The sequence below is a fragment of the Colius striatus genome, chromosome 6 (genome assembly GCF_028858725.1).
Source record: "Colius striatus isolate bColStr4 chromosome 6, bColStr4.1.hap1, whole genome shotgun sequence".
NCBI lineage: Eukaryota > Metazoa > Chordata > Aves > Coliiformes > Coliidae > Colius > Colius striatus.
This window is the reverse complement of record NC_084764.1, coordinates 47048235-47074485: the sequence shown is the minus strand read 5'-3', so window position 1 is coordinate 47074485 and position 26251 is coordinate 47048235. Positions and strand designations below refer to the sequence as shown.

General features: G+C 37.2%; 1 protein-coding gene across 4 annotated transcripts; it reads left to right on the top strand.

Annotated features, from left to right (window-relative positions):
- The first annotated feature begins 723 nt into the window (after positions 1-723).
- On the top strand, positions 724-25654 carry AK7 (adenylate kinase 7). Of its 4 annotated transcripts, none has more exons than XM_061998126.1 (19): positions 724-817; positions 1411-1596; positions 2385-2493; positions 3486-3580; positions 4342-4452; positions 9239-9322; positions 9567-9655; positions 10167-10257; positions 12054-12131; positions 12859-13008; positions 14442-14570; positions 14872-15010; positions 16672-16800; positions 16976-16984; positions 17737-17796; positions 19699-19896; positions 22888-23108; positions 25015-25173; positions 25384-25654. In XM_061998126.1, exons 1-19 carry the CDS (start codon positions 740-742, stop codon positions 25420-25422), a joined length of 2154 nt encoding a protein of 717 aa, XP_061854110.1. In that variant the 5' UTR covers positions 724-739; the 3' UTR covers positions 25423-25654. The 4 variants fall into 4 exon arrangements, with proteins under 4 accessions (XP_061854110.1, XP_061854108.1, XP_061854107.1 ...); XM_061998124.1 differs by having other exon boundaries at positions 17734-17796; XM_061998123.1 differs by lacking the exon at positions 16976-16984 and having other exon boundaries at positions 17734-17796.
- The last annotated feature ends 597 nt before the right edge of the window (positions 25655-26251 follow it).

Sequence of the window (26251 nt, the reverse complement as noted above, 5' to 3'; positions counted from 1 at the left end):
TTTAGTGATTGTAAAGGCAGACTTGGAAAGGAAATGTTAGAAATACAAGTGGAAAGTGCCCAACTAAATGTGGCATTGTGAAGACGTTTTTCTTGAACATCTTTAAAATGCTATGCCACCTTGCGTGCTTATTATAAATCTCAGCTGAGAAACACTTTCAAAACAGGTCTTTTGTAGGTGTTGCCAGAAGAAAGTTGTTTCTCCTTGTACCCTACTGCAGTATTACCTGAAATCCACCGTGTCTGGGTTAGTGTGAGGAAAACGCTCTGCAGTCCCCGTGCTTGGGCCCTGCTGCCTCCACAGACGGAGCTTCTCTGAAGTGCTGACACTGGAGACTCGCAGTAGGCTTCCTTCGCCCGTCAGTTGTTTTTATTATCTGAAGCCCTAAGTGCTGTTTGGCCTAATGCAGTTGTTAATCTGTGCGTTGCCTAAAAACAGCCTCAGGCTTGCCAGCTCCCTGAAAGGACGTTTAATAACCTAACTGAAGCTATTTTTGTGTCAGCAATACTGCATACGCTTGTCGTGTCCGGCGCTCGGGAAGAAAGCCCGCCCTTTCTGGCCTGGCGCTGAGCGGAATGGGCGTGCGAGGGGCGGATCCGTGCCCTCAGCGCCGGAATGGGCGTGCGAGGGGCGGATCCGTGCCCTCAGCGCCGGAGGGCGGGAAGGAAGGCGGTACCCGCAGCGCAGCCGCCGCCAGTCGCGGAGCAACGGCCGCGCGTCCCCGGCCCGGGCTGTGGCGATGGCGGAGGCGCCGGCGCGGAGCCAGCGGGTCTTCCTCAACCACCTCGACTCTTACTGCGGCCGCAGCATCGGCGAGGTGACGGCGCGGGGCGGCTGCTGGCCGCGGGGCCTTTCTCAGCGGCCGCTGCCTCAGGCGCTGCCTTCCCGCTTGCCTCAGCCCGTCTCGGGGAGCGCCCGCATGGCCCTCGGCCCCTGGCGCGGCACGGAGCCGTGGCCAGTCTCTGTGGGGCTCGGCCGAGCGGGAAGCCAGACGGGTAGCTGGGGTCGCCTAAAGCGGGGGAGCGAGAAGGGGGTCAAATTCTGAAGGAGAAAAAGTGAAAGGAGCAGGAGGTGTGAGTAAAGCAGGACGGGAGACCTCAAGCAGCAGTTGGTCGCTGTGGAGAGAGAGAACAGCTCTCAGAGGTAACGCCTGCCCGAGAGTAGCCAGTTGCAGAGAAGCATCATACCGGGCCTCACCAACACCTCCGACTTTGAAGCACAGGACACAAGATGAAACATTACAGCTGAGGCTGAGGAGTTCCTAACGTTTTCCTGTTCATTGGGAATCAGTGTTCTGAACTGCATTATGTGCAACAGGATCAGGGGCAGTCGGTGTCCTCACGAGATCGTGAGAAGCTGGGTAGAGTGCAACACAGTTTTGCGTACACATGTGTGTCTTGTGTGTTACAGTACTTATCCAGATGTGTTGTTGGAGCATCACTAGAAAGCTTAGAAGAAGAGGAGGAGAAGGAGGAAGATGAAAAAGATTCAGCATCTGAAGTTTCTAGTAGGCCAAAGGAGGGAGTCTACCAAATAGTGGGTACCCTTTCAAAACCAGAGAGTACTAAACCATATTTTGCAGAGGAATCATATGCAGTAAGTGTCTTATTTTAGATTGCCATTAGACAACATTAGAAATATGACAAGTCATGTAAAATGATTTGCATAAATAAAATGGCCTTTTGCTGCTGTTGTCTGATACAACAAATAGTAAAAGGAAGGAACCCTGACTCAAAATAGATTGAAACAAAAAATATAGTTAGGGACAGAATATCATCTATTCTGATGATCCACAGGTTTTCTTTTTCCCTCAAAACACACACCTCAAGTCTTCTCTTGTCTCTTCTGTCTTATCACCATTGTAAAGGTATTGTTGTTGGAATCAAAGTTAGTGTCCCTCATCTTAACTGTCCACTGAAATCACAGCTTTTACTAGCATGTCATTGTTCTGAATACCTACATCTATCAGTATTTAATCTTAATCATTGCTCTTGCCCAAGTTTGCTTGCCCACTTGCTCAAGAAATGCAGACAATCTGCATTTGACAAAAATGGCAGGATGGTCTTTTGCAAGGAAATGGATTTTTTTTAACGACTTCTCCACACTGCTAGCCGAAAATTGATACAATTGCACTGAAAGTATGAATCCTAGATTACTGTTAATAATTATGCAACCTTCTGAACTACATTAATGTATACTATAAATTAGAAGTTTCAGTGTTTAATTTACATTTCATCACCTTACTCATACCTGACAGATAAATATTGAATTGAATTATTCTAACATCCTAGTGTTAGAAAACTACATTCCATCAGTTAAACTTGAAAAGGAATATTGGAATGTTTTTTCTTTTAAATGACAGATTCTAACTTTTACTTTGCCAGGTCTCTTCTCGAGAACAGCTCTTAAGTCACTTGCATGAGTGTGAAATTATTTTATATAATATCACAGAAGAAGCAAATCAAATTGAGGAAGCAACATGGGCTGCCTCTGGTTAGTACGGCTGTCATCTGGACAGAAAATTCATTGCTATGCAGCCATCAAAACTTACTGTAAATGTATCATAAACTATCTGGGATTTATAGGTTACTGTAATACAAAACAGAGTTCCTTGATGGAGAAATGCTGCCTAAGTTGTTCAATTAGTTAGCAAGGAACCATGGAATGCACTCTGGCATTCATAAGGTAGAGAAGCTGTCATGGAATGGTCCAACACTTGAATTGACACTTCTGTATAGGCAGTTATTTCCCTAAATAACTGTCAGCCATAATCTTATCTATTTGCACTGGGAGGTGGGTAGAAAGTTTTCTCCTGTGATATCCAAATACTGTTTCAATATTTTATATAATAATAAATTAATTAATTATATAATAAATAAATAAATAAATAAACTTTGACTTAAAACTCCAATAAAAATACTGACAATGATCTTTCTGAAACTTCCTCCCAATTGATAAATAGGCACCTGGAATCTTTCTAAGGTGGCAATTGAAAGTTGTTCTTTATATGATAGGTAAATTATGCTTTCCTGTTTATAGTATAAATACTTGGTAACATCATAAGGTACATAACCTATATTTCATTTTGCTCTAAATTAAAAGAAACTTTTCTTGAATCCTGTAGATGTTCTGTTTTGATCATGGAAAACCCCCCACTATCATTTTCTTTTGGTATCTTAGCATCAATAAGAATGAATTATTTTCCTAGAATAGATTGTTTCTCTTTTTTTCCCCCATGATATGTAGCTCTATGGAGATTATATTGATTCCAAATGATTTGATTCTTTATTACCACTATTTGTCAATTTGTTTTCTTTCCTCATTTATTACCTTTATTTTATACTAACCCGAATAAAGAATATTTGCTTAGAAAGACATGTCACTTAGGACATTATGGTATAAATGTCTGTACAGGATTTATATAAAAAGGAAAGTACAGTTTGAGTAATACAGTTTAAAACAAACCCTTTGCTTTCATTTAACAGCCCTACATAAGGAAATAGAACATTTTGCAACACCAAAGATATTTATCCTCATTTCAACAATAATGAGCTGGGCAAACAGCAAACCCCCTGACCCTGTAAGTAGGATGAAAACTTTTTTCTTTTTTAACTGAATTTTTCCATTCAATGGAAAATGTTCATTACATTCAATTAATAAAAGCATTTCAGTATGTACTTCATCAATAGCTGATAAAGTGAGCATCAGCAACTGTGTTTTTTCCTGTGTTCTGTTAACACTGAACCACTGCTTACTGACAAAATTGTCATATTTATTTCACTGCATTGAGAAGTTTAGGCACTAGGCTATAATAGTACAGGCAGACATAAGTGGGTTCTTGGACAAGAGGTAAGACCTGTGCTGACCACAATATGTACTGTCTTTCAGTCATTAAAAATGCCATATTTACTATGTATTTAATGAAATACATATTTAAATTGGCATATAGACAGGTAAGTAGCTACATCTTTGTATCTGTAAATGTTAAGAATTGTCAGGAACCATGTGGGATGCTTTGTAGTATGTTATGGCAATTCTCAAATTTAGTATTACAGAAATGGGGGTTTTATGAGCTTATATAATGCTATATACAGCAAAACCCCATGTCTTTAAAATAGAAAAAGTAGTTGAAAATATTTTACTGTAAAAATGGAACTATTGACACTTTAAAAATGTTGAACCTCAAGTATCAGAATAAGAAATGCTGAGACTTTCAAATGAAAAGAAAATTAAAACAGATTTTAAAAATATCTTTAAAGGGCTATTTTTTTAGCCATCTAGTCCTTTAAAAATTGTTCGAAGACGTGTATGAGTCACATCAGTCACATTTTTTGTTAATAGGAGGATCCTGAGATTCCTTTTACTGAAGAAGATTATCGCAGAAGAAAATCTCATCCTAACTTTATGGATCACATAAATGCTGAAAAACTCATTCTCAAACTTGGGAGAACCGTATGTAAAGAAATCTCTTTATGAACATAGATTGTTTGGTCTTCGTACTTAGAGCATTAGCTTAGTAATAGAAATTACCATCACTTTTTAACATATGTTATTCTCGTGATCAATACGAATAGCAACAATTATTAATAAAATACAAAGTGTAGAGAAGTCTGAAATGTCTTTTGAAACACAAGTATCTGCATCATATACATCCCAAATTCTTTTTTCCTTAGGTGGTGAGTTAATCATGCTTAGCTCTTTTAAAAAATCTATTGTTTCATTGGTTGTATCAGACAGTGAAAGCTGGAGCCTGTGTGGGGAAAGTCTTGAGCATGAAAAAATGTAGATGAAAGAGAAATCAGTATAATTTTAAAGAAAAGCATCATCTTTACATATTAGCAAGTTATGCTAATTTTATGTCTCATTTAAATAGTTAGAAGCTGTTCTGGGCACACCTAGCATGTTCCTGGATAGCTTATGCTCTTGGAGCAGAGGGCTTGTTGACAATTCCACCCTATAATTCACTTCAAAATTACGAGCTGACCCAGAATTGCTAGAATATATGTTATCTCTTTATACGTGTTTTAAAATCACTTCCTTCAGCTTTGTTTGCTTTGACCTGACTAGATTATTTACCTCACTAGAGAACAGACCATGCCTCTCCTTGTATTTAAGAGCTATTATTAAATAAATACCAACAGTGGCTCAGATTGTGCTTCACAACTCTGGACAATTGATGCTGTTGTGTTAGCAATGGAGTACTACGAAGGACAGGAAGGAAGACTGGAAGACAATGTAATACACTGGGTGAATAAGTTGTCATTTGGTCATCCTCTGTGTGTGTTAGCAGGCTCTAATTTAGTCTCCATTGCAGAAATTTATCAGGCTAATTATAGAGGGGAGAAAAAACCTTTGGTCTGCTTTGAGTACACACTTGTCATCCTATGCCCTTCTGAGAATACAGCATTATAAATTATGTTCTAGTCTAACATGAGTTTAACACTACAGAATGTCAGTGAAGTTTGATTTATAGCTTAAGAAATCAGTGGTAAGTTCTTACTTTTACAGTGCTAACACCGAATTGTTAAAAGACTATGAAATAACTTTCATGTTTATGATGTTAGGAAAATAAAGATTGTAAATATTGTTCACCAAACCTGGCAATAACTTCTGCCACTAGTAACACGCAGATTAACTGTTGCCTTAATTTTTCTAACTAGTGCAAGGCACTGAGTTACTATGTAGGAAAGGTATTCATATCATTAGCTCATGTTTGCCAAGCTCAACCAATGTCTGTTGAGAAGACAGTGGGACAATATGCAGCACTACACAATAAAGCATATACTTGAGTATTTTCTATACTTACCTCTTGTAAGCCTTTCAAAAGGTGTGTTTTGATGCCTCCAGAGTTCTGCAGGAAAGATATCATTGCCCGTGTTTAGTTTCTGTCAGCACTTTGGAACAGGAAGGCCCCAGAGTGTCTGTGTTATTCATCAGATCAACATCAGTTTCCTGTGGTGTCGGGAGACTTCTGGATTACAGTTCTTATTTCTAAATTCAGTGGCAGGTGGAGAATGTGCCATTTGTGAAAGAAATTACAGTGTTACCAGTCACTGGAAAGAGCTCAGCAGGAGATACTAGGATTCAGCAGCCATCTCAATCATGTAGAGAAGATCTTGCACTAAGAATAGAAGAGTTTCTTCACCTTAGTACCTATTCAGTGCCATGTAACAGATGTTGTTGCTAAAAGTGAGATTTTACCCCTCTCAGTTAGTGTATCTTCCACCTATATGTGGCTTAAAATTCAGCAAGAGTTGTGAGGTAGAAGTTTTAGGTTTCCAGCACTTGCATTTTTTCACCTTTGTGGCAGGGCATTTGGGCTGTGGAACTTTTCTCAGAAGTTGGTCACTCTGGTGTCCTACTAAATTCAGAATCCTTGGAGAAACACCTGCTTACCACAACCAGAAGAGCTGTTCATTTCCCAGCTCTGTTCATAGTGGCATCACAGTTCCTGGATACAGAAATTTAGACCTGTATCCCACTTCAAGCGTTTTCTTAGAATGAAACAAAACAAAACCGATCAAAACCTAAAACTGGTTATAATAGCTAGAACGTGACATCTAGTGGCTTTAATGAATATTACACAGGAACACTTTGCCCGTGGCTACACATGCAGTGCTTGACTGAAGCTTGCCTAATAATTGCCTTATTTTTTTAAAGGAAGTATATCCTAGTCATCTCAAGCAGTACCTTCTCATATGTGTGACTGGAAACACTAAACAGTTGTTTCTAGAGGGCTTGAACCTATTTCAGAGGTTTATATTTTGGCAAAGTATAACGCTCGGTACCAAACTCTGGTTTGTCTTCACAAGTGACTACGGTAGAAGCTACTGAAAGGTAAATAAATGGAAGAAAATCCTGCCTGTTACATTCTTAGAGCAGATGTAAAAGCACAGGAGGTTCTGTTTCTCAAGAGGCAGGTTTTTCGTGCTGTGAGATGGAAATTATAGTATGTCCTTCTCTGGGGCCTGTTGGCAGCCTGTCCAAAACAACCCTGGGAGCTGCTGCTCTTAGGGTGCAAACAGTTTCTATCACAGTCATTCCCAGGCAAACTAGTTGTGGGAGCTCTTATGCTAGCTGTAATGCTTTCTCATCTTAATGTTTCTCCTGACTTCTAACAAGCTTTTGCATTCAACTGAGTTGAGATTGTTTTTATTGCAAGCTTTTCTTTTCATAGAATCATAGAAGCCCAGAATGGTAGGGGTTGGAAGGGACTTTTAGAGATCATCCAGCCCAGCCCCCTGCTAAAGCAGGTTCACCATGATGAGGTCATACAGGAATGCCTCCAGTCAGGTTTTGAAAGCCTCCAGAGAAGGAGCCTCCACAACCTTCCTGGGCAGCCTGAGCCAGTGCTCCCTCACCCTTACAGTGAAGTAGTTTTTCGTTATGTTTAAGTGGAACTTTTTGTGTTCCAGCTTTTGTCTATTACCCCTTGTCCTGTCAGTGGAGAAAATAGAAAAAAGTGTCGGCCCATCCTCTTCACATACAGCTTTTAATACTTGTAAGTGTTCATGAGATACTCCCTTAGTCTTCTGCAGCCTAAACAGCCCCAGGTCCTGTAACCATTTCTCCTCACAGAGATGTTCCAGTCCCCTGATCATCTTGGTAGCCCTCTACTGGACTCTTTCTAGAAGTTCCCTGTCCCTCTTGAGCCGAGGAGCCCAGAACTGGACACAGTACTCCAGATGAGGCCTCACCAGGGCAGAGTAGAGGGGGAGAAGAACCTCCCTTGACCTGCTGTCAAACTCTTCTTGATGCATCCCATGATGCCATTGGCCTTCGTGGCCACGAGGGCACATTGCTGGCTCGTGGTTAGTTTATTATCAATCAGGACTCCCAGGTCTCTCTCTGCAGAGCTGCTCTCCAGCAGGTCAATCCCCAGCCTGTACTGGTGCGTGGGGTTGTTCTTTTCCAGATGCAGGACTCTGCACTTGTCCTTGTTGAACCTCATGAGGTTTGTCTCTGCCCAACTCTCCAGCCAGTCCAGATCCCGCTGAATGGCAGCACAGCCTTTGGGGCCAGTCCTCCCAGTTTGGTGCCAGCAGGGATCTTGCTGAGGGTACACTCTGTCCCCTCATCCAGGTCCTTGACGAAGATGTTGAACCAGACTGGCCTCAGAACCGATCCCTGTGGAACTCCACTGGCCACAGGCCTCCAACTCGATTCTGTGCCACCGCCCTCTGAGCTCTGTCATTCAGCCACTTTCTAAGTAGATAGGTAAAAACATATGCACAAGATACAATCCACTGATGTTGTAACTTGTCATCCTTTTATATGATGCATTGCTTATACAATCAAAGATTATCCAACAGTGGTTTTAGTTTTAGGTTTCTGAAATATTTTAAAAATAATATCAGAAGATGCATTTTTTTCACAAAAAAAAGCAGATCTGAAATCCAGACATACATTCCCTCTGCTGCTAAATGCTGGTTCTTTTACACAGTATCATGTAAATAGATTGTATCTATGATCTTTACAACATCAGAGCTATTTAATAAGTTTGTTTCACCTTAAGAAATTCAAAGTGACTGTTTCTAATTTAAAAGATGTTCTTTAAAGTGTTTCTCAGTGATTCTGTGATTAAGATGATTTTAAAATCTTTTTTTATGTATATATAACCTATAACCATCCTTAACACTGATCCAAGAAGTAACATTGTACATAAACAGGCAGCCAGGACAAGCAGGTTTATGACTTTAGGCAATAATGGTCAGCAAACAATATGTGGGTTGATAGTGAGGTGTGGTTAGGAAGACATTTAGATAGTTCATAGGTTTGGGGTTTTTTCCTTCAGTTGTGTATCAAAATGAAAGTAAAGCAGCTGTCAAATCATTAACCCTGCATTTCCCTCTTCTTGAGGCAATCAAGTGCAAATCTAAGGCAATTTTAAAAATAGCCTCAATGAATTTCAGAGTTGTTTTTGTTAGGAATAGAAAGTAGAAACATGAGTTATCCTGTTCACTTAATTGATTTACATTTTTTTAACTCTTAAAATTGTTTAGAATTTCAGTTCAAATGTAGACAGGTCAGTTCTGATTCAGCAATGCTTCTTTTCTGAAGGGAATACTAGCAATGTGACTTGTGAAATGACAGGCTGTGTAACCATTGATCTAGCTACAAATTTTAAGTGATATAATTTACACATTTTGTATATTTAGTACACAAGTGCTCAAGTTTCAAGTATCCTATTTGCATTACCATGTTTTTATAAAACTTTCTTGTTGATTTTACTTCACAGAACAAACGAAAATTTGTAACTTATGTTGTTGCCTCAGGACATCCATATGGAGCTGGGGAAGGAGTCTTTCACTACTTTTTTAAGGTAGACATCCAACTATTCTTGAAGATCAAGATCGAGTAATATTATACAAAAAAAGTTTCTTGTTTTCAGTAGGCTGCCAGTCAGTATTTCTCATTAAATATTTCCCTTATTGCAGTTCCATTAATCATTCAAGAAACGGAACTTTAAATTCTGAATATATAGATTTTCCTAATAAATCTCTTTTTTGAGCTCTGATTAAAAGTAACCTTTTTCCCCTGACTTCATTGTCTGTTTGCGTTTTCAGGTCGGTTGGCTTAGTGAGGCTCCTGCGATACCTGTTTTTGGAGATGGAAACAATTTTATTCCAACCATCCATGTACATGATTTAGCAGCGTAAGTAAAAACCAAACTTCCCTGGACAGTAATTGATACCTAGCTAGATAAATCCACATCTACCAGAGAGTACTGAATCTTTTAAATTGGGATGAGTCAGTTTAAGAACATACCTTGGCTCATCTTACCAAGTCAAACAGAAACTTCTGTTTCTTTAGTACTAGATGTACCTTCTGGGAACATCTGACTGTGGCGTTGGTGCCATACTTTTAAGGAATGACTAGCAATGCTCTGTTCAGAGTGTGGTACCAGTTAACTGGCATAGAATCAGAAATAGATTGTGGATTCCAGAGCAAGTTAGATTAATATCTTCTACAGATGTTGATTTTTATCCTTTGAACTTCCTTCCAAATAAAATATCTAGGTGTGTGTCTATCCCTGAAAATGTCATGCTCTGAAAAGTTCTGCAAGATCTTACAGACTCTTTGTACTGTTCCTGAGATGTGTTTAACAACAAAATCCCAGCATGCTTTTCCATGTAGTGGCCCTGACTATGCTTGCTGTGTTTCAGAGTGTTGCAAAATGTAGCAGAACGAAAACCAAGTTCTCACTATATACTTGCAGTAGATATATCTATGCACACTCTTCAAGAATTGGTAAAGGTAAGGTTTTTTCCAGGTATCCTTAAGGTTTTAAAAGCTATGCATTTTCCTGAAGTGGAAGTTTCTAAGTCTTCCTGAATTATCTTGTGCAGTAAATGACTCAGAAAATAATGTTGAAATCCTCCAAGACTTCTGTTATTTTTTTTAAACAAAATATGCTACTTGAACCTAATTTTGCAGAACTAAATTTTGCAGTATTGTCATTAACTTCTGCAGAGATTTTACCTCAGCAATTTCTGGTGCATTGTTATGAGATCCACAATATTGTAATTAGATACTCAGTCTTTAAGACGATTTTCACATCATTTTGTGGTAAGGTATCTTTTTTATCTTTTTTCCTAAGCATTTAGAAATTAAGTCTAGTAATAGTCGTGGTGGCACTGTTGAACTGTACAGTGATAGTGGGAGTCAACTAACACAGTACAATGGGAGACTTCCTCATGTAGATCAAGCAAATGTTATATAAGGACCAAACATAACAGTGCAGTATTTTCGGTTGTACCAAAGAATATTTTGTGATAAGAGTGTGATAGAGAGCTCACAAGAAGATGCAGCCTTTGTTTTGGTTCAGATAAAGATCCTGGGTCTCACTGAAAAGTTATTATTAGACATTAGAATAACTTAAATGCATTAAAAGTCACCCAGGTACATATGGTCTATTTGGGAAGAGTCAATGTCACTTCTGTAAAATGCTTTCCCAAGAAATACTTTCCAAAACAGTACTTTCAAATACCTTGGAAACATCCTGAAGTTCTTTAATGTGACTGGCAAATGTGGATAGGGGTGATCAAGGTGATGTAGTCTGCTTGAACTTTCCAAAGCCTTTCAAAGAAGTACATCACCAAAAGCTGCTGAGAAGCAGCTAGGCACCCTAAGAAAAGCGGTCGGGTCCCTTCATGAGTATGTGATTGTTTAGAAGACACAAACAGAGGGCGGGAGCAAGTGATCAGTTCTTGTAGAGACAAGAAGTTGCCAGTGGAGAGAGTGTTGCAGAATGTTGCAGAGAGCTGTCTTAGCCAGGTGCTGTACCAGCCCAGGGGAAGCTTAGAAAGGTACATGGGAGAGAAATACCTTGAGTGTTCCTTGAATATAGCAGCTATTTCTAGTTTAGGAAGTCTCTGAGAAGAAAATAGTTGAAGATTAGAAGAGTATCTGGAAACTGTATCATATATGCCTTTCCCATTCTTACTTTCATTTAGGGGCTCACTAATAGACATTGTTGGAGACAGAATGCTGGAATATATGTAGATTTGATCTGAAGGTCTAGATCAGTTTTTATAATTTTATGGAACCTAGGGAGATTTAAAACCTATTTTAAAGGACTGTAGGAGTTAGTAACAACCTCTGTCTAATGATGAAATGAAAATGGTAATATTGAGAGTTATGTGTGGCATTAATCTGAAAACTCTTCCTAATTGTTGACAGAATGAAATACTTCAAGAACCTGAAGTGGAAGTGCTGGGAAATAAAGCAGATCTCCAAATAGTTCTTAACCAGTAGGAAGTTCTACATAGATTTCAGTGCTTCAGAACACTTTTTTTTGTGGTTTTGGGTTGGTTCGTCGATTTTCTTATTGAAAGTACTGAAAAGGAAGTGACATAGCAAAACAAAGGTGTCCAATACTAACATCAAACCTAATACACTATTCTTTTAGCTATCTATTTTAAATCAGTGTACTGATTTTTCTGGTATAGTTTAAGACACCATTTTTAAGTGCATATTTTATGTGCAGAAATCCTCACCAATTTTTTCTAAGAGGTTGATTCAATAAGTGTATTTATTTTTTTTCCTTATAGTGCATCAGTAAAAACGTTGGACCAGGAAAAATTGAGAAGGTTCCAAAAGAAAATGCATTCCTAAACAAAGAGTTAACAGTTAGTACTTTTTTTCTCCCTTTATTACTTAAGAAAATTACCTCAACTTAAAAGTATAATGTAAGGAAATATATAATTTCTTTTTTCTATTTAGCCTGAAAAATTTAACCCTAAAACATGCCTAAAAATATATACAGGGAGGTTAAATTTAGAAAATAAACAGACTAAAATGTAACCATCACAGAACAGACTCTTTTGAGGAGTTAAAGCCTGATTTAGAGTGGAGCACTGATGCATACTGGCTGCACTGAGCATACTGGAGCACTCTAACAAAACTCACACAAAATTATAAAAACAACACAAAATGGTAATAATGAGGTGCTGCTATGGCTGGTGAACACAGGGTAAGTAAAGTATGTTGCATTGTTGCATTCATATATCTGGAATAAACTGTTCCTAGGAAAAAACAGACAAAGTTTTCAGATAGTACCTGACAAATTTATGAAAGAGGTTATTCCTTGCAATCAAATGAAACCTTTGCATTGTACAGAATAACTGTTTAATATTTCATGTCCTAACAGTTACTAAGAATAGTCAAATGCAAATATACATAGAAAAGTTTAAATTTTTTTAAAAAATTAAATATCTGGTTGGCTTTGCACCCAAACTTTCTTTCCTTGTGCTTTAAGTCTTTCTATTCTTCTCCCTCTGATCTCTAGTCTAAGCTAACTGGTTTTTTAGCATACATGGCTTAAGTCTGTAAGTAAATGTAGCTTTGCTCCCTTAGCAAATGCATTTGGACATGTTGTTTGTGAACCTGCGAATGGAATCTATGCTTCTGAAAGAGATTTTCAACGTTAAGTGGGTTGCTGAGGCAGGACTGCTGGAGAACATTGAACAAATTGTCAAGGAATACAAGCAAAGTCGAGGATTATTGGTAATGGTTTGGTGGATGCTATTTTAAAGTGTGCCTTTCTTTTTCTTTCCCAGTAGAAATGGTTAGAAACACAAGCTTTAATTTCTTTAAGTAAAAACACATGGAAAACTGATATAGATGCAAAATAAGTGAATGTGAAAACTGAAAAGTTAAAAAAAGAGTGAATGATAATTAAAATAATAAACATTATGTTTTATTTCTTTTATGCCTCAAGCTGAAATGCAAATAAGCTTCCTGATTGAGAAGCTGCTGTTTTAAAACTAGTTTCTGTACACAGTGTATGGCATTTCTGGTATATTGTGCTTCAAGAACACAATAAGTGTATCTTTTATTTAAGCTTTTTTATAACAGTCAGTAGTTAGGTGAGTGTTTTGTTTCCTTCATTATGTTGACAGGATATTCAATTGAAACGTAGCTTTCATTTTGCTCTGCTCTATCTGCTATGTAATGGACGGAGCAACTTTGGTGTTTCCTACATTAGCTTAATATTTACAACTTTTGCATTCAGATGTCTAAGGAAGGTTATTGAAAGGTGCAGAAAAATGCTGGCATACAGTCCAGTATTGATTAGTATGATAAAGCTGTTTGGCCTATCTAAATCTCGTTCAGACCTTTAACAAGAGTTCAGGAGGTGTAAAACAAAATATAACTACTGTCATTTAAGATTGTTCCTGCGTACCTCTGAAAGGTTTATCAGATTTGTGTTTGGGTTAAACTACTGCATCTGAGTAGGTGTGCATGTCAATCAAAAAGGCCAGTGTGAAATCCAGACATACCAAGTGCCAAGGAGAGGGAAGTCTAGCTAGACTCCCTGTTGCTGTTAAATTTGCAGTTTGCACTGTCAGATTTACTGAATTAAGACAGGCAGTTAATGGTGTTGGAATTTGAGTTTGTTGCAAAATATATTTAATAAATGTATACTGGAATCTTAATTACACTCATCACAGGTTAGCTAGGCTGAAATGAGAAATCAATACTATTTTAAGATTGTGAGGCATCTGAAATTTTTGGGGTCAAAAGAACCATTATGATGACAGCAAGCCTACCTCAACTGGGAAACAGAGATATTCCATGTGTATAGGGGAATATCTCTCACCTTATCCCAAACTTCACTACATCCGTACACCTATGGAGTTGTGTTTTCCCTCTTTTCCTTATTCAAACACTAACAGCGCCATTATAAATTGTGAGTCTGTTAAGTAGAAGTGTGCTTTTTCTCCAATGGTAAAGTGGTATATTTAAATTAAGTAATTGTATTACTCAAAGCCTGTGGATGAGGTGGGAGATATTTGGCAATAAATAAATAAAACTAAAATATCTCTTCAGTTTTAGTTAGAATAATTGTTATTTCCTATTAGTTATAGTTAAAAGAGTGTTCCTTTTCATAAAGACATCCATATTGTTTGAATTATATCTTTATCTGTATTTTCCAGCCTCTCAAAGTTTATATTCATGGTCCTCCTGGAGCTGGCAAATCTACCATTGCTGAAGAGCTCTGCAAACACTACAAGCTACATCACGTGAAGATAAATGATGTAGTTTCTGAAGCAATAGCAAATCTGGTGTGTTGCTGTTTTCTGCTATTGCCATTACTTTATTTTCTGTTATTTTATAATGTTTGACATAATTTAAAAATTACTTACAATGCCACCATTTAAAACTGGAAATCTCTCACCATAGTGATCATCTCTGGGGAAGGCACTCAACTCTTTGTAGAGACTGAAGGTTGCTCAGTATCTCATTGTCCAGGAGTATACAGGAAATTGTTTAAGTATTTTTTTTTTCCTTTTATTACATCTGTGTCTGAAAGAAATTCACCTATGGAATTTCTGAGCCTATTCATATTTCTGATCTTGTCTTCAGGAGAAAATTGTGGCTGCTGCAGAACTGGACTCTGGCAGTGTGGGAGAAGAGGGAGAGGATGAGGAAGAGGAGGGAAAAAATGTAGAAGCAGCACACAAGTTATTAGCTACAATAAAAGACAATATGGAGCAGAATGCAGGTAGGAAATACAGAGCACTAAGATAGGATTTAGGTAACTAGTGCAACCCTATGCAAATGGAAAATCAGGAAGTAAGTCAGTGGTTTAGAACTTTTATATCCTATTAGAAGCAAGAATTGTGCCTTGTCCATTTGAGTGTACCTTAAATACAAATCACAGTGTTTTACATTATATACCTTATATATCAAGTGATATGTTTTTAAACTACTGTGGTGCTTTTTTAATTGGTGAAGTTTCATCTTTTGATTTCTTTATACATTTGATATAATTATTTTAAGCTCATAAGTAGACAAAAGAAATTGTGCACTGTCAAATTGTCAGGTGTTAAGTACCTTATATCTCATATTTGCCTTTCTAAAAAGTAAATAGTACTTACAGAAGCCTGTAAAGAATTCTACAGATTGAAAAAGGTCCATAAAAACTGCCATTACTGAAAAGCTCTAATTATCATCCATGTACGAATACAGTCATGTAGTTTTTGACTTAGTGCTTAACATTTTCTGTGCAATATAAAGTGATGCCTCTTAAAAATACATTCTATCTCTAAATGTTTGCCTGATTTGTTTCTTGTGTATCTGCAAAGCAACAAATCTGTAATGCAAAAGCTTCAGCAAGGAGATCTATGGCAGCATGCTCTGCGGCTCTTCTGCATGCCTTGCCTCCTGTTTGAAATAATAATGCTTTTTAAAATAGTAAGATAATTTTATAGTTACAGTGTTTTATACATATTTTAGACTTTTAAAAGCCAAAGCAAAATGAAGTAGGAAATTGGAGTCAATGGTTGCAAAAAGGATCTCATTAATATTTACAAGTATATAAACGGTGGATGTCAGGAGGTTGGGGCATCCCTTTTTTCTGTTGCATCCAGCAATAGGACCAAGGGGTAATGGGATGAAGCTGGAACACAAAAAGTTTCATTTAAACATAAGGAGAAACTATTTCACTGTGAGGTGAGGGAGCCCTGGCCCAGGCTGCCCAGGGAGGGTGTGGAGGCTCCTTCTCTGGAGGGCTTCAAAACCCACCTGGACACGTTCTTGTGTGACCTGATCTAGGTGGGAGCTGCCTCTGCAGGGGGGTTGGGCTGGATGATTTCTAAAGGTCCCTTCCAGCCCCTACCATTCTATGATTCTGTGACTCTATGAAAAGGACAAAAAATCAGATCAAGCCAAATTTTTAGTCCCACATATTTACTCAACCATGTAGGACAAGGTAGTAAATTGCTCCATATCTTAACCTACTAATCTGAAAATGAAACTCAGAAAGCCAATCTCATGTTTGTTTTGCCAGACTCTCTTTAAGTCTCACTATTAATTGGAAATAGAAAACAATTGTTTTGGCACATGTTTTTGTTCTATAAGTATTTATTTACTGTTTGTGTTTAAATCTGACTATGATTGTAAAAGACCCTAATTTCGTGTTTAGTAGCCTTACAGTTCTAGTATTTATGTCCTTGAAAACACAAACATAATTTCATTTTATAGCTACACATTTATATTCCATAGATCACTGACAACATATAATGTGCAAGTAGTAACTCAAATATGTACTTTTTTTTAGGGCCTAAATAAATTCTCTAATAAAGGAATTTAAAAGTTAGTAAAATAATTTCAGATGTGTTTTTTCCATAAACTAGGTACCCATTAAACTTCTTTGTGTCTCAGGTCATCTGGATGATCAGTATGTTGTTAAATTTGTGAAGGATAAACTCAAATCCATGCCTTGTAGGAATCAGGGATATGTTTTAGATGGGTTCCCAGAGACATATGACCAGGCAGAGGATCTTTTTCATTGTAAGTACTGCTGCTTTTGTTTTTATTGCTAATATTGTCATTATCATTCTTGTTCTCGGTGTCGTAGCACCTGAAGTTCATAAGCACTTTGACAACTGCAGTGCAGGACACAAAACAATTCTTACATGATGCTTAAAATATAAGGAGGATTGTAACACACCCTACGTAATTTAAGCACAGGATAGTTTCAACACTGTCTTTGCTGGCTGGTCTACTAAGTAAATGCACAAATATGGAGGATGCTTTCTGGTTCTGGGCTGGTCTACTTCAGTCAAGCATGCAATAAGGGAGAAAGTCTTCCTAATATTTATAGGCTGTTTAATGAGAGGATCCAGACAGTGCACCAGATTAGAGTGAGTATATAGATCCGCTACAGTACACGTGACATACATTCCAAATTGTGAGCAAGCCCTGTCCATACTTAAGGTCAAGAATCATCTCCACTTGTAAATTACATCATGATGTTTGAAGGAAAACAAAACCTGATCTTATTCAGCTTAACATTATCATACTCACTCAGACGATGCTCCTCAGGCAGTCTGACTATTTAGAATAGCAGACACTTTGTGGCAGAAACCATTTTAACCACACTACTTTAAACACTTCTATGCACTATTCTGAGCCTCATCTCTGTTTTTGGCACAATAATGTACTTGGCATGAGCAGTGACCAGGCTCAGGATAGCCTTTTAAACTTGTATATGTAGGTGCATACTTCCTCTGTACAGACAAACAACTGTTAGTCCCAAGGTAGAATTCTGGATGACTGACAGCACAAATTACTTACTGAAGTCTCTACACTGGTGTCCATGTTAGATTAATTTCCAACAATTAGTATAATTTGAATATAAACAAACTTGTGTTTGTACTGGCTACATATAACGATATTGTTGCTTCAAACAAACATGTCAATAGTTTCTTACTTTTGTTTCAGTAGAAAGTGAAGACGATGTGAACAAAAGCAAAGTACCTACATGTGATAAATTAATCACACCTGGTAAGTTTGATAGATTTCTTTTTAAATAAATAGAGGAGGTTTCAAGTACTGCTGCTGCCAACGAGAAGTCTAAAATATCGCTCCATCTGTTCATATTTTATTTAACATTAAATAAATATCTAATTCATGTAATGCTGCTGCCTTCTTACTTGAAAGTGAACAATTAATCAAAAGGGTTTGGTTCAATTTGTGGGTGCTTTCTTCTTTTTTTTTTTGTGAAAATGCCATCAACTGTCTGATAACAATAGTAGGAGCTGCCTTTGTTGTAATTACAGCAGCTACTAATGGAATAAACATGAGCTCCTGAACTTGGAGTGATAAAACCCTGTAAGTTTATATTTAGCATGATATCTTGAACAAGGTTACTAAATTCATTGTAATGCATCAGTTACGTTAGAAATTAAAATAGAGTGGCTTTAATCTACACAGAAATGGCTTCATCCTGACGTGTTCACTATTCTTGGTTTCTTTGGAAGTTTTGATTACAAACAGTACATTTAGCGTATTTTGCATTACAAGATGTGTCTAGTTAGATAGTATATAAGTGGAATCTCTCAAATGCTTAGTGTTTCAGTAAATGGTAATTTGCTGGCTTCAGAGTAAGTGACAAAATTCAAACTTTCTGAAAAATTCCTTAGTCCTTGCACTTACTTGGAGTGGACAAAGGTTTGATTGGAAGCCCAGACTTCTGCCAAGATTGTAACCACTTATGAATCGCTGATTTCTGAAATAAATAATTTCTGTTATTCATAAAGAAAACCACTTTTAGCTTCCATTTCCTGTGAGGAAATGTGAATGACTGACTACGATGGGCTGCAGAAGTACCACTTTGCACAAGGACCTCATGTATGGGATCTGTTTCATGACGATACCCTCTCAATCTCAGAGAGAACTTTTTTTTAGGAAACCGAATGACCCAGGAAGGATTTCTGTTAGTTTGGGGAGGTTTTCTTGGGTTTTCTCTTGGGGTTTGAGATTTTTTGAGCAAGGAGTGAAGGAGTTGCGAGGGGGGCTGTGTTCGTGCTTGATTCTGCAAATTTCTCTTTGAAGTCAGGAAATAATACTTCCTGGCTTTGTTAAATTAACAGCTTTCAGCAGTATTGAGTAATGACATTAATAAGAAATAATATATTGGCCTAAATGATATGAAGCAATATTTAATAAATACAAACTGTTTGTTGAGTTAATCAAATACTATAAGATGCAGCCTAACGAAACTGCAATTATGAGACTCCTGAAGTGAAGAGAGGAGACAGGTTTTTTCATGGATCCTTGAAGGATTTCTGGTTTTTGTCTAGTAGTACTACTAGAATAACATTGACACTAAATTTTGTGGCATGTGGGGACATAGTATCTTTAATGTACTACTTGTTTTTTAAAAAATTTAGTATAATTCATCAGAGAAACTTTTATTTGTGAGATAAATAATTCAGATATGGAGTCATGACTTTTAATGACTTGACAAACAATGAGGTGTTAAATTTTCCAATGTTTTTTACTGCTTTGGCTGTACCATTCAGATTTTTCTATTCTTCCTACACTTATTACACAATTAGTATATGATAGCTTTCTCAGAAAATTTAGACTACACTGCATTGCTGATCTTAAGAGTTTTGTGCTGATTACTGCAAGAACAGTTTTATTGATAGTGCTAAGGAATAATGTGAAAAAATTGGGACATGTAGCTTCTTTATATGTTTAATTATTGTTGTATTCTCCAAATGGAGAAGGTGAATATAAGCATGTGAAAATTAAATTCTCAATAAAGACATATTAATACAACAATGTATTCAGATATATTTCACATCTATTTATGTTTGATTGTGGTTTAAAATTTATTATTAATACAAAATAGGTAATCAAGAGGGAAAAATAATGCTGATAATGTGTTCTTCTCCACAGAATTTGTTATTTCTTTGACTGCATCTGATGAATTCCTTATAAACAGAATAATAAATCTCCCAGAGAGAATTGTTGCTGGAACTCATTACACCCAGGAGCGGTTCCTGCAATCTCTGAATCTCTTCAGAGAGTTAAACACGGATGATAAGACTGTTCTCAACTATTTTGATGAACTTGAAATACATCCTTGGTTTATAGGTATGAAATAATACCATTAGTAGAGAAAATGTATAAAATTTTTGTTGTTACACGTTTAACATTTGCAAAGTTCACACAGTAAGTGTAATATTTGGAATGTCCATTTGAGGTGAGTTATGGGAAGTTACTTGTTGAACAGCCTCAGTCATAATTGATTTCCTAAGGTTTTTTTTATGTAATATAAATCACGGAGATTCTCTTGAGAATAATACCATACATGTGTTGTTATGAAGTGTAGAAGTAGAAAGAAGAACTGTGCCAGTATAATCTGTTTAGAATTGAGGTAATTCTGCTACAAAAAGTATATATAAGAAATGGTACATATTAAGGCCTGATGCCATCAATTGGTCATATTGTTATCTTATACACTTCTTCACTTCTGGATATGCAGGTAGTACCACTGACCAAGACCATGGCTTGTTAAATGGGGACCATAAAGTACATACTCTATGGTAGAACGTTGCAGTGTTTTCTGCTAAGAATTACGTCCAAAGTTTACTCTTAAACTCTAGTCCATTCCAGACAGGGAAACTCGCTGGCCTACTAATGATAATTATTGAGGTATCACAGCTGTGATGTTCAGTGACTTCTAGGTGCTTTTCACCTTCAGTTTATAGTATTGATTCTCAGCTTCGAAGGAGCATCGTCTTTAAGTTTTGTTTTTCTCAGGAACCACCTCTTTACCTATATTCACATCACTGATAGTTACCCAGCACGTCAGCTTAGAGCTTTCTGTTGTAAAATGTAAGGACAGTTTACAGAGGTAACTGCAGTCAGGATCCCTCAGCTCTGCAAATGTCCCTCCATTCTAGCTGATGTTCCACGTCAGTTTTAGAAAATTGTAACATATGGCTTTATGAATTGCTTTTATGATCATTATGTTTTTCTGACTCTGAAATATGATTAGTACAAAGGAGTGGGCTTCAGGATTCTGGAGATTCTACTTTGCCACAGTGACTCACTGCATGAAGTCTGCAAGTCAGTTATCTAGTGTCTTGTTTTTTTCATCTGCATATTTGGGATGGTGACACAGGCATGTTAGATCATCTACAAAAAGGCATGTTAAAGTTACAACAGCAATTTCCTTTGAAGATCTTAATTGCAGGGACCACCTCACGGGACGGGATTCACAGACCACGCATCAGACCAATATGATCCATGCAGAAGCTGTTTATTTTAGCATTCAATCACATTACATATGTCATTCTTTTCTAAATACATGATGTAATCTATTACGATTGGATAGCTCAGTCTATCACGCTCTGTTCACACACCTAATAGCAGAATATGATTTGTTAAGCTTAACTATGACCATATCTTGATAGTAGCAATTTCTACATTCCTTTACCTAATTCCTTCTTTATCTAATTTCTGTTCTAAGCTTACACAGTTTCTTTCCCACACACAGCTGCCTTCATATCTACATTCTAATAAGCAACTCGTCCTTGACTATTCTTTAGGCCGTGTTCACTGATATAGCTAAAGTCCGAGGCTTGTCTGAGCCTAATGCAGCTTATGGTCTCATATAACCAAAGTCTGGGTGGGCCACGTCCATTTTCCTTCAGATACATTGCTACACTTAATTGATCAACTTTTCAGGAGATCTTTGCTCTCAATTAGTGTCAGTGCTAATTTCATCTTTTATTTAAAAAGTACTTCTTTTTGAGGATGAATGCAGTTAATTATGATTGCTGTGATATTTGCATTGTAATCTTCCTTGGCTATCTAGGAAACAAATGCAGTCTTTGAGACCTCAAATTCAATGGTGAGAGAGTTCTTAGCAATACTATAAATTATTAGAGAAGTAATTTTTTTAATGACTTTTTGATACAATTTTTGTATCTAGATATGCTAAAAGTGCAGAAACAATGGACTGCTGGAGACAGAAAGATATTCTGCTTTTAATTTGGAATACATCAGAAATGTAATTCCTGATTTTTTTTTTTAAGTAAGCTGTAAAAGAAATTTTATAGTCTAGAATTCTGTTAGCTTTTTCCTCGGTTCATTACAGAGTTTGGACTTCAGCTCCAAGTTACAAACACTTAAACTCTTGAAATACCTCATGGTAAAGCAGAGGACTGTAGAGTAGGGACTACCACATTCTCATCTAAATTCTGTATTGTAGTTGTTCTGGTTTTTCCCTTTTCCTCTGCTTCCTATCCTTACCCATTTCTGTACCTTTACATCTTCAGTCCTTTACCACTGAACAAGCCTCTTATCTCTGTAGTCTCTGAACACTCGAAATGCCAAGTTTTCCTCTTTGCCGTGTACATTTTTATACCCTTTCTGCCAGATGCCTCCCCACACTTGAATGAACAGAGCCCAGAAAGCTCTGCAGACAGATTCCATTTTTTTCTGTGTTGTTTTCTTTTCCTTTATTAAAAGCAACTTTAATATGCAAGTAGCCTCCAGGAATTTAAAGGGAGAAGGAATGAAATGAAAGAGAAGGTCTTGCTCAGTCTTTGTGTTCCAACATGAAGCTACAGATTTGTTTTGTAGCTGTAACACAGTAAGAGTTCAACCAGAGCTAGGTCTGTGTATTTGTAAAGCTGTATGAGTGAAAACTTTGGAGTCTGTTGCCAAATCCTAACAAGGTATTGTGTAACCCGTGGGGGAGACAAGGTCAAAAGCTGATGGTTTTATGCATCTTGATAAGTTAACATGAGATTGGTGACAGGAACATCTCTGATAGTGGAATGACCTCATTTTCAAGTTTCAAAACTTATGCAAGCTGCAACTGATAAACAGAACAGTTCTCAAAGTTATTTTAATACATTTCTCCTTATATCACCTTAGTAAAGAAAATCAGATGTAGAAAACTCCATACTGTGTTGCAAAATCTTGACATTTAAAAGCAACCGAAACCAACATTTTTCACTTGAAAATTCAAACAGTGTGAACACCATCTATTTTTAGATCTTGTGCTTATTACCTCTGTCCATTGATAACTGACAAAAGTTTTGAACAGTTCTCTCTTGTACTGTTTAAAAGATGTAACCAAATTTGAAGATCCCGAGAACAGATTTATTGTAAAAGAAATCAGCAAAGAAATTGGGGAGCCTCGGAATTATGGCTTGACAAATGCAGAAAAGGAGGATTTGGAACGCAAAGCAGCTGAGGAAAGCCTTGTCAAAGAAGCTCAAGCAAGAGCTGAACGAGAGCGTAAAGAAGCTGAGGAAAGGGCTGAAAGAATCGCAAACTGGGAAGAGTGGGTAGGTTAATATATATTTTTGGGGAACCATTAATATTTATGTGTTTTAGATGGCTTCTAAACATAACAGCAATCTGTTACGTAAATACACTTGGAAAGTGCTGCATAAATTCTTTAGCTCCATATAGCATACCTTAGATCTGGGTTAGACCATCTTCACAGTGCATTTTGAGGCTCAGCCTAAAGAATATAGTCTGGTTTTGAATACAGACATAGCAATATTTTTTGCATGTCGGTATCAGGCTTTGAAAAATTTATCTTGTTGCTGTGCCATTGATCTTTTATTTTACCATTTATAACCAGTCACCATTTGCAGCTGACCAAGTCTTACTTATCATGCTTTTCAAATGAGATTCTTAACTTGACACTGATCAGTACTCCAGCCTGCACTGCAGAAATGTTTCTGAGCCTGCAAGAGAAATACCTTTGAGAGCAAAGCCCTCAGTTCAGGGAGGACTACCTAATGCAGTCTGAAGGATGCATTTTGTTTGATAATACTTTGAGAAGTACTTGTTATTTAGGCTACCTGAGCTCACAGGATTTGCATATAATGCTTTTTCCTCTTTAGGTAAGTAACCTGAAATGCATGCTACCAGAATGTTCTCGTTCACACCCAAAGTCAGGTTGTTTCGCCAGAAGACACTGCAGTTGTCTTTACTGGTCATTCCACAGAGAATGCCCATACACCTCTCTGGAGTGACAATACCTTGAAATTACTCACTTTGAAAGAAGCATTTACATTGCTGGCTTATAAATAAAGTGACTTTTTTTCTAACTGCTTATTTACAGCTTCATTCAACATTAAATAGCATTTTATGCTCTCTGTAAACTTGTCTAAAAGATTAGTAATGGTAGTTAACAATTTTTATCTATATTCAATGCAAAGCCATCTAATTTTAAAGACTGCCAACTGTGCATTACTCAAAGCTAACATAGGTATTCAACTACCCATTTGCCCTTCATTTGCCAAAGACCACATACAGGATTTATTGAACAGCACTCTTAGATTGAGTGAACAAGGTAAAGATCTTTTCCAGATATTGGTATATGGGTTGGGGCTTTTTTTCTAAACATTGCTTTTGTGTTCTGCCTTGAGCACAGAAAAGCAGTCTTCAGAGAATCATCTGCTCTCTGAATCTACGTGTGACTCAGGCTACTGATGAATAAAATGAACAAATGGGTAATCTGGCTAAAACTAATGCAAGTGCATGCTATTAAGTGCTATTAAATGGAAGAAAGAAAACCAGTAGTTTTATTTCCCCGCCCCTCCTACTTTTTCGGTGGAGTCTTTGTCTTTCACCTGAATTCAAGAATCAGTTTAGCAGATTCAGATGTCATTTACTGTGGTTTTAATCTATTCAACTCTCACCTTCCTTAAAATCTGTCATAAATAAAACCTAAGCCAAGTAAAGAAACCAGACCCAAACCAAACTAAACCACAACACAGAAACAATCAAAAAAACCCAACAGAAATTTAGAGTCAGGGCTGTCTTCTGAGCAAAAATATTCTTCCTCCTCTCCAAAGAACCCTCAAACAAATCTGCATTTGCAATAGTACTAATTTTGAAGTGATACAGTGTGTTCCAACCATTTTGCCAAATATCTTATGGAAACAGCACCATTGGGAGAGTTCAGGACAAACCTCCTTTTAGGTGTTGAAGAAATAAAAAGAAAATAATTCTACTAAGGAAATTAGTTCAGTTTTCATGATGTTCAATTCTTTGTCCTCGGTGTACCCTGTGCTCTAGATTAAATAAGCAGTTAATAGTTTTTCCTGCCAAGTTGTGAATAAGTTTTGCCCACAGCTTCTGACACTACTTTCTTCTCTAGACCACCATTATTATTTCATCAAGTGCTATTTGGTAGATGTTATAAACCTTATTCACAATTTTGTTCATTATTTGTAGAATAAACATCTTGAGGAAGTGAAAAGACAGGAACAAGAGTTGTTGGAAGCCCAGTCTATTCCACTACGAAACTATTTAATGAAGAATGTCATGCCAACACTGATGCAAGGGATCAGTGAATGCTGTAGGATCAGGCCAGATGATCCAGTTGATTTTCTGGTACAGTGATTACAATTTTAGTATTTGGGATGGTATTTGTGGGGAAGAGGTTCCTGGGACGTATCAGCAGAAATGACACTTTAGAGATGCTTAATACTTCCTGCAGTTTAGATTAAAGTGATGGTATCCACCATAATCTTTTTATTTTGAATAGATTTTTAAATTGGAGACTTGAAAATAAGTGTAACTTTGAAACTCTTCTGCTTATAGGCAGAATATCTCTTCAAGAACGGTCCTGACGTTGAATGAGATAAACATGAAATCCTAACATCTGTCAAGACGGTTAAGTAGAAAGGGACAACATTCCTGGTGCATTTAAAGTACCTAGGTTCTGAATGGATTATGCAATCTCCATTTTTATTTCTCATACTTTATTATGATGTTGCACTTGGTTTTTAATATTCCTTCTATAAAAGCCCCACTTACTGCCCATATGAATACAGTTACACAGCTGTATGTTGTACATCCATTTGACCCCGGGACTCACAACAATCTGTTTTCTCTCCCAAATTTTCTTCCTGGATTTTTTTTTAAAATATGCATTCTACTTAAGCAATCTAATCTTCTTCTGACTGGTGAAGTTTCCCAGCACAGGTGTGTCATAAATGCTGGGGTTTTCCTTGGTGTCAAACGTACAGCCGTCCTTTGATTCTCTTTGTCATTCAATATCTGATACACGTTTTTAACAGGTGCTTGAAGAATCTAGACTTTCCAGCATGTGGCTTTATTGACTATATGGGCCTCTCACAGAGTCGGTGTCTGTGCTGAGTTGGAACCGAGAGCGTCTTTAGTGTACAATACAGGATTTTGTCAAAACACAATGCAAGGATTGTTTGGGAGAAGGGTGACATACAAAGATTTTGCATTTATTTTCTGTATTACTTTTATTACTAGAATTTTAGATACTCAGATTAATATTTATACAAAGATTTTGTTTTTACTTCTACAAATGAATGTTTCCACGGGCTTATTTCACCTGTTTCCACACAGTCACGGAGCTCAGTCAGCGATGACAGCCAGGGAGAGTCGGGAACCAGTCTCCTACTCTAAACCAGATTTCTCTGGCATCTAAATTTCC

Bases quoted from the DNA above. Each gene is read 5' to 3' on its own strand.
- AK7 (XM_061998124.1), top strand. From the start codon at position 740: ATGGCGGAGGCGCCGGCGCGGAGCCAGCGGGTCTTCCTCAACCACCTC. The intron at 9,323-9,566 runs GTAGACATCCAA...TTGCGTTTTCAG, and splicing joins TCTTTCACTACTTTTTTAAG to GTCGGTTGGCTTAGTGAGGC. The intron at 12,132-12,858 runs GTTAGTACTTTT...TTGCTCCCTTAG, and splicing joins TCCTAAACAAAGAGTTAACA to CAAATGCATTTGGACATGTT.